At 41.8% G+C, this 17,088-nt stretch overlaps 1 protein-coding gene across 1 annotated transcript in view; it reads left to right on the top strand.

The window, feature by feature from the left end:
• Positions 1–17,088, top strand: part of GUCY1A2 (guanylate cyclase 1 soluble subunit alpha 2) — a 318,287-nt gene that overhangs the window by 44,889 nt on the left and 256,310 nt on the right. The window contains exon 3 of the mRNA XM_075546543.1: positions 5,000–5,121. Coding sequence (XP_075402658.1) covers positions 5,000–5,121 — 122 coding nt within the window. The remainder of the gene's footprint in view (positions 1–4,999; positions 5,122–17,088) is intronic.

The raw sequence follows: 17,088 nt of genomic DNA, 5'->3' as shown, positions 1-17,088 counted from the left end.
CTTTCAGAGTCTGTAAAGACTTATTGCCCAGCAAACTTTCCGTAAGGTTGCCCTGAGTCAGAATTGACTCGGTGGCACTGGGTTTGCTGGCTTTTCGGGGGAGGGGTGGGGCTAACTCAAGCTTGTAGGGAATGGACTGGCGTTCTGGGTTGTGTGGGGTAGAAAGAATCATGAAAAGCAGAAGGGCTAAGTAGGAGGTGGGTAGAGTTTACCTTGTGAATTAAAATGAGGTCAAGATCGAGGAAACCCTGGTTTATGATCACATCTCTCCAGCTGTCAGTCGCGCGGTTACCGCACGCCTTTCCTCTCTGCTAAGGGTCTATGTGAGTAGTTGTGTAGCATGCAGGCAGGACTGACAGACTGTGCTTTGTACACAGGCGACACTAGACTTAGTCAAGTTCTGGCATCGTGGCGTATGCTTTGGGTTGCTGACCACCAGGTCAGCAATTTGAAGCCTTAGCTGCTTCATGGGAGCAAGATGAGCCTCTGGGCTCCCATAAAGAGTCAGTCTCAGAAACCCTCAGGGCAGTTCCACGTGAGGGAGGGAGCCAGGTAGGTTCCTGACTTCTCCGTCTCCACGGTATCATTGCAAAAATCAGAACAGGGGTGGGTTGGAGTGAGATTTCAGTGGAATATTGGTGATGATAATCCCATTGCGATGTAAGTAGTGAACAACTGGGGTTCCTGGTCCCGAATGGTCACGAGTGGGAGAATTTTAGTCAATCTGACTCACAGTTCAGTTCTGTGGATTATCTCTCCCTTTGCCCTCCTCGCTGCCCTCTTTCACTGGCCTCTTGGGCCATTTTGGGGACTCAGTTGTCACCGCCTCACTGCCGTTGAATACATGCCGACTCGTAGCGCCCCCACAGAGCAGGGGGGAACTGCCCCTGTGGGTTTCCTACAGGAGTGGCGAACCGCAGCTTTCTCCCGCTGAGCGTTTCAGACTGCCGACTTTGTGGTTAGCAGCCCAGAGCAGAACCACGGCACCAGATCGATTTCATGTCACCTCTACAGCTTTAGTCCAGAGTGTTCCTTTTGATTTGAAACAAATTAAGCCCGCATTTCTGTCTCAAAAGTGCCACATTCAACTCTTCGCAGTCATGTTTATACCGTATGACTCCTACTGATCTATATACAGCCCACAAACATGTATAGATTTTTTGTTGGCAGCATAGACAAAACTTATGTCAATGACTTTGTTTGTAGTTCAGTGTGTTAAAAAGAACTTACGGATGGCATATTCTTTTTTAAAGCTATCATTGGAAAATACATCTTTTTGAGTTTCGTTGTTCAGTCATGATGCTTTTTGAAATTCGAAGCAAGGCAGTCCCTAGGTTATGGATGAGATTCATTCCTAAGTGTGCCTTTAAGTCAAGTTTGTAGATAAGTTGGCACAGGTGTATATGGTTTTTATTTAGCTTTATTTTATTTTATTCATTATTCGTTTATGTTTAAGTGCATTTTGGTGTAAGAGGAGGCTTGAGCCCTTTAAAAAAAACGATTGAAGAGCCACACATGCAGCAAATGAAGGTGAGGGTGCTGAAACATTCCTCGGGAGCAGGCGTTAGTACCCTTCTTTCAAAATGAGGGTAAACGTACATCAGATTAAAGGGTGAATAGGAATTATCTTTAAGTCAGATGCCCATTGCCTGGGACTTACTATATAAAGAAACATGCATTCATAACCATTCCATCATATTCTACATTTTGCCAGAATAAGCCTCATTGTGTTAATATTATGGGCGGGACTCTGACCAATCTCACGTTAGTCAGGGACATAATTTCTTATAAATCCCAAAACTGATTGCCATTGAATTGATTCTGACTCAGAGCCACCTTATAGGACAGGATAGAACTGCTCTGTGGGTTTCTGAGACTGTAACTGTACAGAAATAGAGGGTTCATTTCTTTCTATCTTTTAAAAATCATTTTATTGGGAGCTCATACAGCTCTTACACATCCATCCAGCCATCCATTGTGTCATGCACATTTGTACATTTGTTGCCATCATCATTTTCAAAACATTTTCTTTCTACCTGAGCCCTTGATATCAGCTCCTCATTTTTTTCTCTCCCTCTCCACCCTCCCTCCCTCATGAATCCATTATAAATTATTATTATTTTTTCATGTCATACACTGATCGATGTCTCCCTTCAACCACTTTTCTATTGTCCAGCTCCCTGGCAGGGGGTTATAGGTAGATCATTATGATTGGTCCCCCCTTTCTCTCCCCTCCCACCTACTATCCTGACCCCAATTCTACCTTACAAATCCGGCTAGACCAGAGCATGTACACGGATACAGATAAGAGCTGGAAACACAGGGAATCCAGGACAGATCAACCCCTCAGGACCAATCTTGAGAGTACAGATACCAGGAGGGTTCAGGGGAAGGTGTGGGGCAGAAAGTCCATTTCTTATAGTCGTCTAAAATGACATGAGGTTACTCCTATCATCACAGTGGAGCCAGTGGTTTGCTTTATGCAGCCAACCTTCTGTCTTTCTTGTTCTTTTGGGCACTTGCGGTACCTTTAAGCCATACTGATTTCAATAGAAAATTAGAAGTGCAATGAATAGTAAGTGAACCCTGATTATTCTGGGAAGGAAACATTAAAGATATACTTTGGCCCAGACATGTGGCTATAAATTACTTCATCTAAAAGAAGTTTCACTTTTTAAATATTGTCACATAGGATAAATAGCTATCTTACTGAATGAAAACAAGATTGATTGATTGTTTACTGTGTTTGTGGGAAGAAGCTGGCGACTTTATATCTGTCATCGTTTCATCTGAATAATCCATTTTCTAGGATCATTGTATAAGCACATTTTACAGGTGGCAAAATTGATGCTGAGTGCGAAAAAAACACATTGCCCACGGTTGCCATGATTCGAATGGCAGAACTTGACTTCCCCTGTACTTGTCTGGGCTTGGCACGCATTCCCTTCATTGTTTTGTTGTTGAATTATTTCTGTAGCCGGGGAACTGCTGTAACCACCTTTTGTTTAATGGGATCATTGGTCTGAGCTCAGAAAGGTGTACACACATGACATCGTTTTCTTTCGCTTCAAACCTGCTCGCATAAATCCCCTTCGATACCTGCATGAGCAGATCGCTCTGTTTCCCAAGTCCTTCCAGGGATGATCAAATCCACTGTAGGCCGATTGAAATCTTCAATCTCAAGCTCTGTCTGTCTCTCATGGCCTCCTCTCTCTCTCTGGATGAAGTCTTGGCAGGAGGAACTTGGAATGTAACATGGTGATCTAATTTTTCATCCCCCCCCCCAGTACCTCTTTCTGGGCGCTTGCTCCTTGGAGTGTGGTAGCCGGCAGAAATGGAGTGGACAACGGCAGGCACTTCTTTTCAATAACTGCTGGTTGTAACTGCCCTCACGGAGGTGCCTATCTGAGCTGTACCTTGCCTATGTCAGATGCCCCCGTGCTGCACTTACCATCTTGCTGGTCCTCAGTCTACCGCCTCGTGACTGGGAAAGCTAGCTGGACGCGGCCAATCTTGCTCTCTTATTAGCGGCATCTCCTTGAGCCAGTGGAAAGTCTTATTTTTGTCTTCCCAAGTGGAGTGCTTGGACGTTGTTCACATTTCCTTTCCACGTTAGTAATTCTCTCTAAAACTTTCTTTTTCTGCTCAAGTCAGCCCAGACAGAAGACCACAAAATCCACTGCCTTAGTTCTCTGGGGAACGAGGTATCCGATCCCTCCAGTCTCTGCCAGTGGTGGACCCTTCTCTACCACCGTGTTCTTTTCGCACAGGCTGGGCAAAGGTAAAGCAGGGCACTTTTCCTAGGCCACATTCACTCTTTCGAGCATTCCCTTTGGGTATTTTTTCTACTCTTCTGCCTCTCTGGACTCGTGGTGTGATGACAGAAGGAGGGGCTATTTAGTCAACGCTTCAGTTCTGAAGAAAGAGCCTGGATGTTGCTGCTGATCCACCAGCCAATGTGTGGCAGAAAGAGGAGGCTCCCTGCTCCCATGAAGATGTGCAGTCCTGGAAACCCTGTACAGACTTGCTGTGAGTTGGAATCAACTCAATGGCAGTGAGAGGGTTTGTTTTTTGGTTTGGCTTAGCCCTTCAAGGAGTCTGAATGGTACAAATGGCTAACATGTTCAAGCTGCTAACCTGGTGGAGGGAGGTTCGAATCCACCGAGAAGTGCATCAGAAGAAAGACTTGGCCATCTAATTTCAACAATTAGCTATGGAAAGTAGTGTGGAGGGCAGTTCTGCTCCGACCCAAATGGGGTTCCCAAGGTCGGGAATCAACTGGACAGCAAGTGTCAAAGGGATGCCTGGTCCTCTTGGCTACTTTTTAAGAACAGTGAAGAATTTGGTTCCCGTTGTCTTCTGCGCTCGTGCTTTAGCTCTGAGTCAGAGGCATCTGGAAAGGTCACAGTCAACATTCATATGTAGGCATCATGTGACTCAGTCCTTATGAGAAATCTAGGCGGTATCTATTTTATGAGAGAGAAATGTTACACTAACCGAGACTAGGTTATTTCTCCAGGGTCTGACAGAAAATAGTAAGAACATGATTCAAATATATTTCCATCAGACTCTAAAATATTTTATTTATTAATTCATATAGTTTTATGTAGCTGATAGTCCATGACGGAGTTTGCTTTCAACATATTGAATGCCAATGTATCTGTTAATTTCTCTCTTTCTAGGCAACATCCTGATGGAAACATATTACCATCAGGCATAAAGCATTCCAATCAGGTTATATTAGTTAATTGATGTTTGCTTTGGTTCTCTTCATTTGTTTTCCTTGTACATGATTATTATTGTTTTTCCAGTTCCAGGTCTGCATTGCCAAAAGTAATGTTAACTATGGGCTACCCTAGGAATTATGACTTAACACATTTGCTGTTTGAGACTGGGATTACACTGACAGTGTGGATTACGTGTGCTTGTGTGTATTTATATGTGTGCATTCATAGATGCTTAATAAAATCCCCAGGCGCTAATTTTGTTCTCTTCTTAGTTACAGGGATGCAGAAAAAAATTTCCACAATATTTCTAACAGATGCTCCTATGCAGATCATTCCAACAAAGAGGACTTCGAAGACGTCTCGGGACTTCTTCAGTGTACTGCTAATATACTCGGTATAGTAAATACATATTATGTAGTGGAGAACATCAATGGGCAAGAGGGGCCAGTAGAGGTGTAAATGCTTTTGATATGGAGAAGAGGATTAAAGAATATGGGAAATTGGGATCAAGATCTTATTTTTGAATGATTTAATTTTATTATAATCCTGAAGATATTAGAGTAGAATTTACATTCATGACATTTACTTGGTCAAAGCATGTCATAGGAATATTAGCATTCTGGGTACTCTTAAAAATACTCTTGTCAGTAAGATTATCTCTAGGCAAACTATATTTTTCTGGTTCTGACCCTTAGTGGGCATTGTGGGGTCTTCCCCTCTTCTTAAAGTCACACACGACCATGTTTGGGAGGCCTGGCTGTGACTGAAGAATGAGGCCCATGTGTGCATAGTGGGGTCTACAACTCTGAAAGCCCCCCATGTCAGTGAGGCAGGCAATCTACTGAAGTCGCGGTGCCTTACTGGGGATTTTCCCCCTGAAAGATGTTACTCTTGACGATATTGACAGGGACCGCCATGAAATGTACCCAGTCACACCTCCTTTAAGTAACCGAGCTATGTTGTGTGAACTTGGTGGACTAGGTGATCTTCACTGTATTGCATTAAAAAATTTTTTAAAAAGATAGTAAAGCCGGAATTATTTTTTCTTTTGGGGCGTCTCTGTCTTCAAAGGGATTTTTGTAATAACTCTTTCACTTCCTTCTGGAATTTCCAGACTCAGTTGGAAGTCTAAGGGGGTGAAGAACAAGCCTTAGTGACAGAATCCATATGGGACTCGGAATCTTTGCCTTAGAACGAGCGACTGGCAGTCTGTTAATGGGCGAGCCTATTTGCTTAGCTCAGTTTCTCATTAGGCTGATCATCTTTCTTGGAGATACCCGAATCTCTCATGCAAACAGACTCTTTGTGGCTTCCACCCATGGAGATAACAGATTTTGTTAAACGTTTCTCTCAGAAATGAACCAAACACTTACATTGGAGTGGAGTTCAGCTATCCATTTACTATGGTTTCCTGCTAGCTAACTTTTTTGGAAACACAGATGATGGAATAAGAATAGGGACCTCTGTGGATATGGATGGTTTGCCTATAAAAGCATGCAAGGCAATGGCAGACACTGAGTGGGATGCAAAGAATTCACTTCTTGATCTTCTTAGAACTGTCTCCGTGTGGCCTCCAGGGGATGTGACCCAGCCACCCTCTATACCCTACAGGGAGTCAAACTGCTCCAGTGAATTTCTGAGGCTGAAATCTTTACAGGAGCAGACCCCACACAAGGGGTAAAATGATCAAATAAAGTACATTCTTGGAGATGAGAGATAAGGCTCCAGGAAGATTGGAATTAGGGTATCACCCAGGAACAGTTTACATTATTTTATTTTACATTTTCAAGGGGGGTTGATGCTCTCCCCACTAGGATAACTAGCAGAATTTCAGCAGAGGGATGGTTTAATATCTTGAAAATGTTTCTCCTTACCTATCCAATTTTTAAATATCTCTCTGCCTCTCACGCCTCTTTCCCTTTCCTTCCCCACCTCTGCAAATCACGGAGGTGGAGTGAACTCAAGCCCATTGCTATCCTGCCCATCCGACTCATTCCAGTAAAAGTGCTCCGCAAGGTTTCCACGACTGTCAGCCTTTATGGGGCACACAGCTTCTTCTTCCTCCTGGAGAGCAGTGGCTGGATTTCAACCTCTGGCCTTGGCTTAGCAGTCCGAGAGTTAACCCACTGCTCCACCAAGACGTATTCAAAGATATGGATGAATGTGCACAATTCCCATAGGCAGGAAACTCTGGGTGAGACCACTGATGTGGTAGCCTCCCAGGGTCGCTGTTGGGAAAACGCAGCTCAGTTGCCCTTAACCAGGTGCTGTGAGAACATTGTGAAGTGGATAGATATAGGTTAGGTTAAAATTCAACACCTCTGATTTGATCTCCATTTCGACCCATTTTAAAGTTGTTTGAGTTGTAATCTTTTCTGCTTTCTTTCCCATTGAGATTTTCTCTGTTTTGTCATTGATGTTGTTTTTTGTTTGGCTTCCTGTTTGTGTTTTGCTTGATTTTCTGTGTATGAAATCCAGAATAGGTAAATCTAGAGATGGTAACTGGATTAATAATGACCTAAGGGCATGGCAGGGGCGGTTAGGGGAAATGGAGAGCTAATAATAATGAACAGGAGAGGAACGTGTTCTGAAATTGATGGTGACAATTATACAACTCTTCATATGATTGAATGATTAAATTGTATGATATGGGAAGTGTATGCCAATGCATCTATTTAAAAAGCAAACACACAAACAAAAACAAGCGAGCGAAAGGAACACCAGGCAATGTGCTATGGAATTGATATTAGGGGAAGAACATTTTAAAATAAGTGCTTATAATTTGGGAGACCACTATAAATCAGGTTAAGTATTAATAAGTTGTTCCCAAGATTAAAAATGTATAACCCTCTGAAATTTAAATTACTATAAAATAAAACAATATCCCATTTTCCGGTTGAACAGATGCTGGAATACATCCAACATAATTATGTGTTTAATTGGTAGCTGGTCTCCTCTGAATACTGTCCTTTTGTAACTCTTGAAATGTAGATGCTCTGAGGACAGAGACAGCAACTTACTGGTAATGTTCATCGAAAGCTTTGTTTTTAATGAGTAGCCGAACTGCGTGTAATCTTGGCATGCTTATATTTCATCTTTTCAAAAATTATATTTAAACTCTCTTGTGCTATCATGTATGCGAATGCAAGAATTAATTAACGCGCAGAACAGAAAACCACTGTGCAAGCAAACGAAGCCGTTTTTTTGGAGAGGAATGTAAGGAGAAATGGCGTTTCTGCCGGTTTGAGAGAAATTGCACTGTTTAGGAACCTTCTTTGTGGAAACAAGAAGGGAATTTTGCAACTCTATGATCTATATTTGTCTTCAGTGGGGAGTTCAGTGTGAACAGGAGTGGATTAGGTTTGGAGACTGTCTATTGCGCTCACTATTTTAACTTGGTAAGGTTGTGGTAGAGAGTAGACAACTTGTTTGTATGTTATTTATACTCCACCTGCCATGGGAAACGATTTGAAATCATAGGTCAGCAAATACGATCAGAGTAGCACATTTCGTTTCTTGTGTATGCACTAAATTAGGAGGCCCACGTAGCCATCAGACTGTTGACCACAAGGCCAGCGGTTTAAACCCACCAGCCAGTCTGGAGGAGAAAGAGGAGGCTGTCTAGATTCACGGCGTTGGCAACCCTGGGTAGAGTTGGCCTGAGCCGGTCTCAACGCATTAGCAATGGGTGTTAGTCACGGAAGAGACTGTGGAAGGTGTGTCACATCTTCGTCACTGATTTCTTTGGTTGACTTAGAAACCGGTTGTTTCTATTTCCTGACCCATTGTTTACAAAACAATGGTGTGCAGTCAGCTTGCTGCCATCCATGCCACCTCCTGGCTGCCATCCATGCCCCAACAGTCTCGGGGACAACGTAGAACAGTGCTTTAAGGTGGACCGAAGACGCGGGAAAGAGACCGCAAAGAAACAGTCCTGAGCAATGTTCTTTCTCCCTGCTGGAGGCCCTTAGTGTTAATTTAGTGCTTTATTTGGTGCGTAATGTCTTCTGCATACCAAAATCATCTTCTAATCTTAGTTGTCTAAAAAAAAAAAGGAAACCTTTCCTAGACATTATCTGTAAATACCATTTTTAGCTCCAATTAAGCATAGCATTTAGTATTTCCTTGGAAACGGTTACATGGTCAATGACATGGCGAAGCCTCTCAGCTAAAGCAGCACATAGCAAGCCTAGGCTGTCTTTTCCGTGGAAAGGTTGCCACCTTCTCCTGTGACTTAGGCTAGGACTGGGTAGAATTCTGGGGAGCGAGAAGACTGTCCAGGGGGCAGTTAAGAGAGAAGGGCGATGAAATATGTAGGGCTCTTTGCTGGCATATGAGGTGATTTAAAGTAAGCGGAGGTTATGACCATTTCCATGTTACTACTATGGATGAAGCAGGCTTGGGTATGTTAATTATCATAGGTATTCAAGGGCTACCAGGTAGATGGCATGGAACCAAGATGCTCCACAGCAGGACAAAGACCAAACAGAAACACGAGCCCTGGCTTTAGTGCTTTTATGAAGTTCAGTTAATTTGCTAATTGCTGCACAAAATATGATTGTAGACTGCCTTGACAAAGTAGTTTTTCTCTCAGAATAATCAGAAAAGACATGACGTGACTTAAAAAAAATTAATGAAAATCCTAAAAGTTTTCTGTCAGAGTAGTGCTTTCTTTCTCCAAAATCTTAACTCATTTGAAGTCAGAATCAAGCTTTATCATTATGGGGTTACTTCTCCACGAAAGGAGGGGATGAAAGACATGATCTTGGAGACATATTCTTCACAGTATTTTCTGGGTTCAAAAATTCTGAAAAACCATGAACTCATAGCTCTCTAAGTACCATAGAGTTTATCATCTTTTGCTGTTGTTCATTTGTTGTGTACAAGTTGGAGCTTTTGTTGTTGTTCATTTGTTGTGTACAAGTTGAAGTTTGGAATGTGTATTTCTGAAATTTCTATTTAGCAGTAAAGCTGAAGGATTCGGGATGTTTGCTTAGGGCTAAGACTCTGTGCACCTTAGGAAGTTGCTTAAAGGAGTTTATGTAGGCATATGTTTTTAAATTAGCTCTGTGAATATTTGGGAGTATGTAGATGGATCATATGATAAACCTCTGTTTAACCTTCTAAGAAGTTACTCATCTCTTCCAACGTGTCCCGGTTTCCCTTTGAAGAAATGTGAGCAATGGGCTTTGTAAACGTATTTTTTGAAGAAGCTGTTGAAAACGTAGTACCTCAGTGAGCAGTCTTTGTTAACATTCTTCTGATCCCCTGACTCCCAGCTTGCTTTAGTTGGCTCCTTTCAACACTCAGTGGCAAGAGCCATTTCACTAAAACTCCTATTACTTAGTTTACTCACATAAGCAGATTTGCAAACTCCCTAAAAATCATTCCATTGCTCTTTGCTTAAGAGACAGTTTGACTTCCATTTAGTGTTTGCAAAATGCTTAGCATGGAGGCAACAAAGCAGAGGAGAGTGGATGGAAACATAGCCAGGCCGGGCTGCTTGCCTAGGCCCGCATCATTAGTTTATGGGGCAGGCGGGTTTTGACGGTGATGCTCTGGTGCTACTGTCTGCTGCATTGCTCAGTGCTTTTATTACAAAGAATAATAGCTATTTGCCTATTTTATCTAATGCAGAAGAGATGTTATTCTGCCTTCATTTAATCTAGCAAATTAATTTTATCTTACTTTTTCTATTTTGCTCCCTCGTGGAGCAAATTCATAGTGACTGGCCACATTGGTTTTTCAAAGACTATTTTTGTCATGATTGCCTTTTGGGTCTGTTAGCCCCAGCGAACACATGGCCTTCCCTTCCTTCCTCTGCCTTTTCCTTTTTATTTGATTACTTCCCTTCTTAACCAAATTACTTCCTGCCCATGGTTCTAGTTTTTGGAGTCATTATGTTATTTATACGTTTCCATGGCTCTTTGCACCATACTCGTTGACTTTTCTTTCTTAGTTTTTAACTTTATTTATCTTGGCTTTTAAGGAAAAATACATTCTGTGTAGTTGTGCAGTCTTGTCTCATCAAATTTAATGAGTAAGAATATTCCATTCACCCCCCAACCCCAAAATGAGGTTCTTGTTCCCCCTCTTACTTTCTGAAACTCCAACCCTCCCTCCATAGCTTCCTGCCCCTCCCCCTCCCGGGCCTTCTTGCAGTCTTCAAGGTTTTGCCCTTTTGTGTGAAAACCACCTTTCCTTATTTTTCCTGATAATAATGGTGTCATTAAATATCGACTAACTTTGTTATTAAAGACTGACTAACTCTGATAAGTGTAACGTTCTCTAGTTTCGTTCATGTCTTACAGTGTTTAACAGAGTTATCATTTTTTACAGACGTATAATATTCCATTGTATGAATGTACCAGAGTTTGTTTATCCATTCCTCTGTTGCAGGGGTATTTAATTGTTCCATCTTTTTTCTATTATGGAAATTGCTGCAATAAACATCGGCTTGCATATGTTTGTTTGTGTTAGTGTTCCTTATTTCTTTAGGTTACATACTAATTAAAAGGTTTGCAGGGTCATAGGTAATTGCATTTGCATTTGTGTAAGGAATCACCATACTCTTTTCCGTAGTGGCGATGCAATTCTGTAGTCCCATCAGAAATGTATGAGTGTTACAATCTCTCCACATCCTCTCTAGCATTTATTATTTTCTGTTTTTTTTAAAAAAATGCTCTGAATATCCACATGAAGTGGTATTTCGTTGATTCAATTTATATTTCTCTTATTGCGAATGAACTTGAACATTTCTTCATATGATTACTGCCCTTGTGGATGCCATTTCTAATAAATGTCGATTCATGGCTTGTGCCTATTTTTGGATTGAGTTATTTGTATTTTTCTTATTAAGATGTCTGGTTTTCCGTAGACTTTGGGAGTTAGCCCTCTATCTGATGTATCATTCCTAAATATTTCCCCTATCTGTGTGTTTTCTTTTTTTAATGAGGTCTTTTGATGTGCATATATGTTTTATTTTTAGAAGGCTCCAGTCCTTTGTGTTATCTTCTATAATGTGGTTCAATGACTAATTTTAATAACATGCTGTTTACTGCTGGTCCTTTGATAATTAATAAACAAGATAGTATTAGAATCCAGCATTCTAAGCTCAGTGCTCAAAAATTGTCATTCTTACTAGCCTGGACTTCAGATCTTCAGTCATTGTAAGCCCTTTCGACAGCATTTCTATCATAGTTTATTTAAATTAATTTAGGGAATAGAATTTTCTGCATCATATTAAAAATGCTACTTAAGTGGATGGTGTTAAGGGTTATATGTTGCATTACACCAGAAAGTTGGCAGTTCAAGTCCACCTGTTGCTCTGAGAGAGAAAGACGATGGTCTCTGCTCTCTGATGCCGTCCAGCCTTGGACACTCTGTATCGGGTCACTTGGTCGTAATCGATTTAGTCACAGTGGGTTTGGTAGAGTACCTCTATCATGTCACTGCTACTTTACTCTCCCACAATCAAAGTATGGATCTTGATTATTCATGATTTTTCAGGAGCCTGCATGTTAAGGATTCTCACAGGTTATATTTTGCATGCGAAGCACTCTGTTCCACGAAGCGTTAAAGATTACTCTTATACATGCTTTGGCCTCCCTTTTCTCTATTTTGTAACTCAAATTGTTAGCTATTTAAAGTGACAACCACATTAAATTGACTGTGATTGATCCCAAACTTTGAATTCCTGGGCTGTTGTGATTTTTTTTTTCGGTTTCCAAGTGTGACCTTCATGTTAAAAAACTGTGATTTTTTTTTCCTGCACAAAGGAAGAAGATATAGATGTGAAAGCAACTCACAACCTTTCTCTTGTGATAGAAATGGATTTTACAGTAGGCTTTGTGAGCAGCTTGTATAGTGTTGTCCACCCTCTGATGATCCAGAATTGGTTGAGGGAGACTGCTGGGAGATGGAGAATGGTGAGATAAATGAAGGTGTGCGTTTCTCATTCCATTTGAAAAGAGGGAGCGGGAAGAACAGGTCTGGGACTCCAAACAAGAGATGAATCACTGGTGGTCGGGAGGAAGAACCTAACATTAGAGCAAGCCAGGCAGCGTTAGCAGCTATGGAAAGAGCCATTGAAGCAGATGCAGAAACTTATGCCACCTTTACACAGAAGGATGCTCAAGAAAGTCACAGATAAGGGCCAGGATTGAAACTTGCTAGAGCCAGACCCAGAAAAAGCTAACTCTGAGGATAACTCATTTTCCTTTTAATAATTACCAGTTTATACTTTTTCTCTGGCCAGAAAAATGTTATTTGCATTGAAATGTTTATTATAATCCCAGAAGTGATTGTCTTTGCTCTACTAGTAAACAGTGGGTTCTACAAGTGATTTTACAGTGGGATTATCTAAAGACATTAAGATGAGAGACTTACATCATCACTTATACTGACACTTTGCATATTAAGGTGGGGAGCAGGAGTTTGTATTTTTAAGAATAAACTCCTGAGGGAATTCAGGGATGTGGTCAGTCATGAGCTGACACTTTACAGCTGACCCTACTCCTGAGCCTTTAGTTTACCTCTTAGGGAATTTGGTACCAAGTCACAGTAATTGCTAATTAAGCTCCTAGAATCTGGGTGAGTGGGGGCTGCTGTCTTGCACTCTACCCGTTTTTTGGTCCCTCTTTTAGTTCTACTTCGTTCCAGGACTTTAATTTTACTTCTGAACCCCAGACAGGAACCGGGCGCCTGCTTCCATTCACTGATATGTACTCAAAGATACGGGCTTACTGCCTCCTGCTAGAGGCCCCGTGTTGATGCTCTCCCCCCACCCCCTGCCTGTATATTCTTGCCAAAGCGCCTTCATGCTGATGCCTGCCTGCTTTAGACTGCCGCCATCTGCACCAGGCAAATCGAATAGCATTTTCCCCTTTTCTGATTTTCTTCTCTCGGTGTAGAAACGGCCGTATGCCGCTCTGGGTCAGTTCTTCACCCTTTTCCATCCTAGGCCATCAACTCTGTCATCAATAGTGGTCACATGTGATGTCAATAAAATGCTGGGCTACTGTCAGGTCCTTTTTCTCTAGAGTTTAAGGGGAGAAAATTCTCCAACCAATACTGCTAGGGCCAGAAATCTTATTAATCTCCAGAGGACGGATATAGCCTTGGGGGGATCTGGAAAGCCGCCGCTGCTGCAGTGGGAATGGGAAGTGTATACAGCCCGTGAGCTGGCGCAAGGCTCAGGCCTTGCCGGATTTTTCTAAAGGAGCTACCAAGAGGGATTTCTTCCAGAGAAGAAGCAGAACACTGACAAATGATCCTGATTCTTGCAAGTTCCTCTACTGAGTAATTAGTGCCCAGAAACACTCTGACTGAAACTACCTCCGATTGCCATCATGTTTCCACCCCTTATTCTGGCTTAGTGTGATCTGTGCACTCCCCTCAGCAGTCCTTGCCCCCTCTTTGTTTCTCTTCATTCACTTCTAGTGCTGCAGACCGGTTTTCAATTGGTCTCTGAGGTTTTTTGGGGTGGGGGTGGGGGTCGGCTGGTTTTGTTGTCATAATCGAGTATGATTTTCTTTTTGTAATTATTTTGATTCTCAATCCTTCATTTTAGTAAAGAGGGTAGGTGAAAATATGCCGAGCACTTAGACATTTACTTCTCTTAATCAGTCAAGACCTTCTTGCTTTGGGGAGTGCTTTGGAGGGGGCGGGGTGGTGGCGGCGGCGAACAGTTAGCCATAGGCTGTGGCGAAGCTGGTGGTTTGAAACCACCCGGAGATGCCTCACAAGGAAGCTGTGGCGATCTTCTTACAGAAAGCCTCAGCCCCGGGAAAGCCTGGAGGCCCAGTTCTGCTTTGGAGCACGTGGGCTTGTCTGGAAGCTTTTGCTTTAATGTTATATTTAGGGTTGACTTAGGGTTTTAGGAGGGAAATTTGGAAGTCAATGGATTCCAATTTGTTGTAACTCTATTTTTAAAATCCCTTTCATTCAGGGCTCTAGATGATCACTGGAGTTTTAGCTGGGATAAATTTTATTTTATTAACTTCAGGACAAAGTTCATTAGAGATATGTGGCTAAAGTAATGTATAGAACTATGTGACCCATTCAAGGAATACTTTTCAAGTACTTTCTCCATCATTACAAGTATTTGTTAAGTAGCTACTGTTTCCAGGTACTGTTCTAGGTGTTAGTGATCAGCAGGGAGAAAAACAGAAAGTAGGGAAGCAGACGACAAAACAGCAACAATTAAAATCATTTTAGAAGTGAAATGTGCTCCGAAGAAAAGAATTCTTAATGAAACGTTAAAAAAAGGAGAAATAATTTAAATAATTAATGTGTTAATAATAATCACACTTAGGTCGTTTAAGTAATTCTAACAACATTTCTATATGACGATAGCATTTATGTTGTTTAATGGTGTTTCTGTATTCCAACTCCAGAGATTAACCAACTGTATGATTGCCTAACTAGTTTCTTCCCCTCCTTTTTCCTCTCTTCTGTCCCTCCCATGCTTCCTTCTCTTCTTTCCACGTATAATTCACCATCATAGGCTTGACCAAGGTTCCGGTCAGTGATCACAGTGATTATGAGTACCAATTGACTGAAGAAAGGCCAGAGAAGTTTCCATAGTCTTTTGGGGAGGAAGGCATTGACCGGCATCTTCCGTTCCACGAATGGTGCCTGAGGATGCTCGTGTACGGGCAGTGCTGGCTCTAGAGTTCGACAGTAAGGCCCTCCTGGCACCGTCAGTCTCGATGCTCACCAGCACGTCCCCGTGACGTGCGGTATGGAACTTCTTTCGTCTGTGGACCAAAGGGAAGGCTGTCTGTGTGGAGCCCCCGGATGAGCGAGATTGGAGAGCTCCTCTCTCAAACCAACTGAGAAGTTCAGATTTCAAACTCCTCTAGTGTGGTGAGATCGAGGACTCTGTCAGAAAAAAAATCCACAAATCATTTGCATGTTTCAGCCTGCTCTCAGTTTTCTTCTTCCTTTCCTCACAAGCACATGCATATACAAAACTACATATATGCACACACACATATGTATGTATGTAGTGTATATAGGATTTCATTATAAAGCAATATCTCACATTATGTTGAACTTGTTACAAATCTATAGTTAGGTATTGTATTCCCATTTTACAGATGAGGTAATTAAGACTGAGTGTCTTATAGCACCCAACTAATGTAGCATCAACCTGGATTTGAACATAGCCTGTCAAGCTTCAGCAAAGGGTGACACCAAGGTGTCATCATGTCACCATGATGGAGGTAACAGTTTCCATTAACTCAGTCATTCTTGTTTCATAAATAAGTCACCGGGCTTGTGTGTATTGTCGTGTAATGTTTTACATAGTTTCTTATGTATGGTGGCGTGGTGGGCTATGCACTGAACTGCCAACTCTGAGATCACTGGTTCAAATCTATTGCTTTGAGGGAGACCGATGAGCCTGTTTACTGTGGAGGAGACAGAGGAGCCTGCATACTCTGGAACAGATTTTCAAGTCTCAGATATCCAAAAGGACAATTCGCCCTCTTTCGTAGGGTGGCTATGAGTTGGAATAAACTCAGGGTCAGTGAATTTTTGTGGTTTTGGTTATAAGGGTCCATATTATTTTGAGCAATTCCTTGAATTAAAAGTTACTCTACAAATATGGTTTCTAGTGATGATTCTATCACAAATATTTTCCCAGATCTATGTCAGAGAGAGATAAAAGGGCTTGGAAAGCAAAGATTTTGAGCTGATTAAAAATGGCAAGAATTCGGTGAATAATCCCGATGTGCTGGCATTTCACCATGCGTTTCACATTTGCTTATATGTCTTTCTCCTTCCCCTGACCATCGACCGGTGCCCATGTGTATGTCTTTGTAACTGTAGGTCTGGGGCAGAATGCCTGAAAGGGATGGTGGTTTGAACAAAGGTTTCAGAACTATTGCAGCGGAAAGGAAACTGTAAACACCAAACCAATGAACGTTGGAGCCTAGACAAAGGGGGTCATGAGATGCTTAGAAAGGACATGACTGAGTCAGCGAGCGCGCTGAGGGCATGGACTGTGCATTAGATAACAGCATTCTCTCCATGTGAAGTTCCTGATCTCTCCAATTGCATTTGGGTATGTCAGAGAAGGTTCTTGTTCTTAGGAGATGCACATTGACGTATTTAGGTATAAAGAGTCATGCCGTATTTTCAAGCGGGATCTTTTTCTATGTGTGTATAGAAAGAGGGGGGAATAATAAAGTCGATGGGATAATTTGTTATCGAATTGGTGATTGGTAAGGGACTTAATCATGTTCTTTGCACTATTTTGCAACTTTCCTTGAAGTTTGAAAGTATATCAAAATAAGTATTTACAAAAATTGTTGAATAGAATACAGCACATCATAGGTCCAAAGGAGAATTCTAT

The sequence above is a fragment of the Tenrec ecaudatus genome, chromosome 4, assembly GCF_050624435.1.
Source record: "Tenrec ecaudatus isolate mTenEca1 chromosome 4, mTenEca1.hap1, whole genome shotgun sequence".
In the NCBI taxonomy this organism is placed as follows: Eukaryota; Metazoa; Chordata; class Mammalia; order Afrosoricida; family Tenrecidae; genus Tenrec; species Tenrec ecaudatus.
The sequence above is the reverse complement of the archived record's forward strand: the minus strand, read 5'-3'. Positions and strand labels throughout refer to the sequence as shown.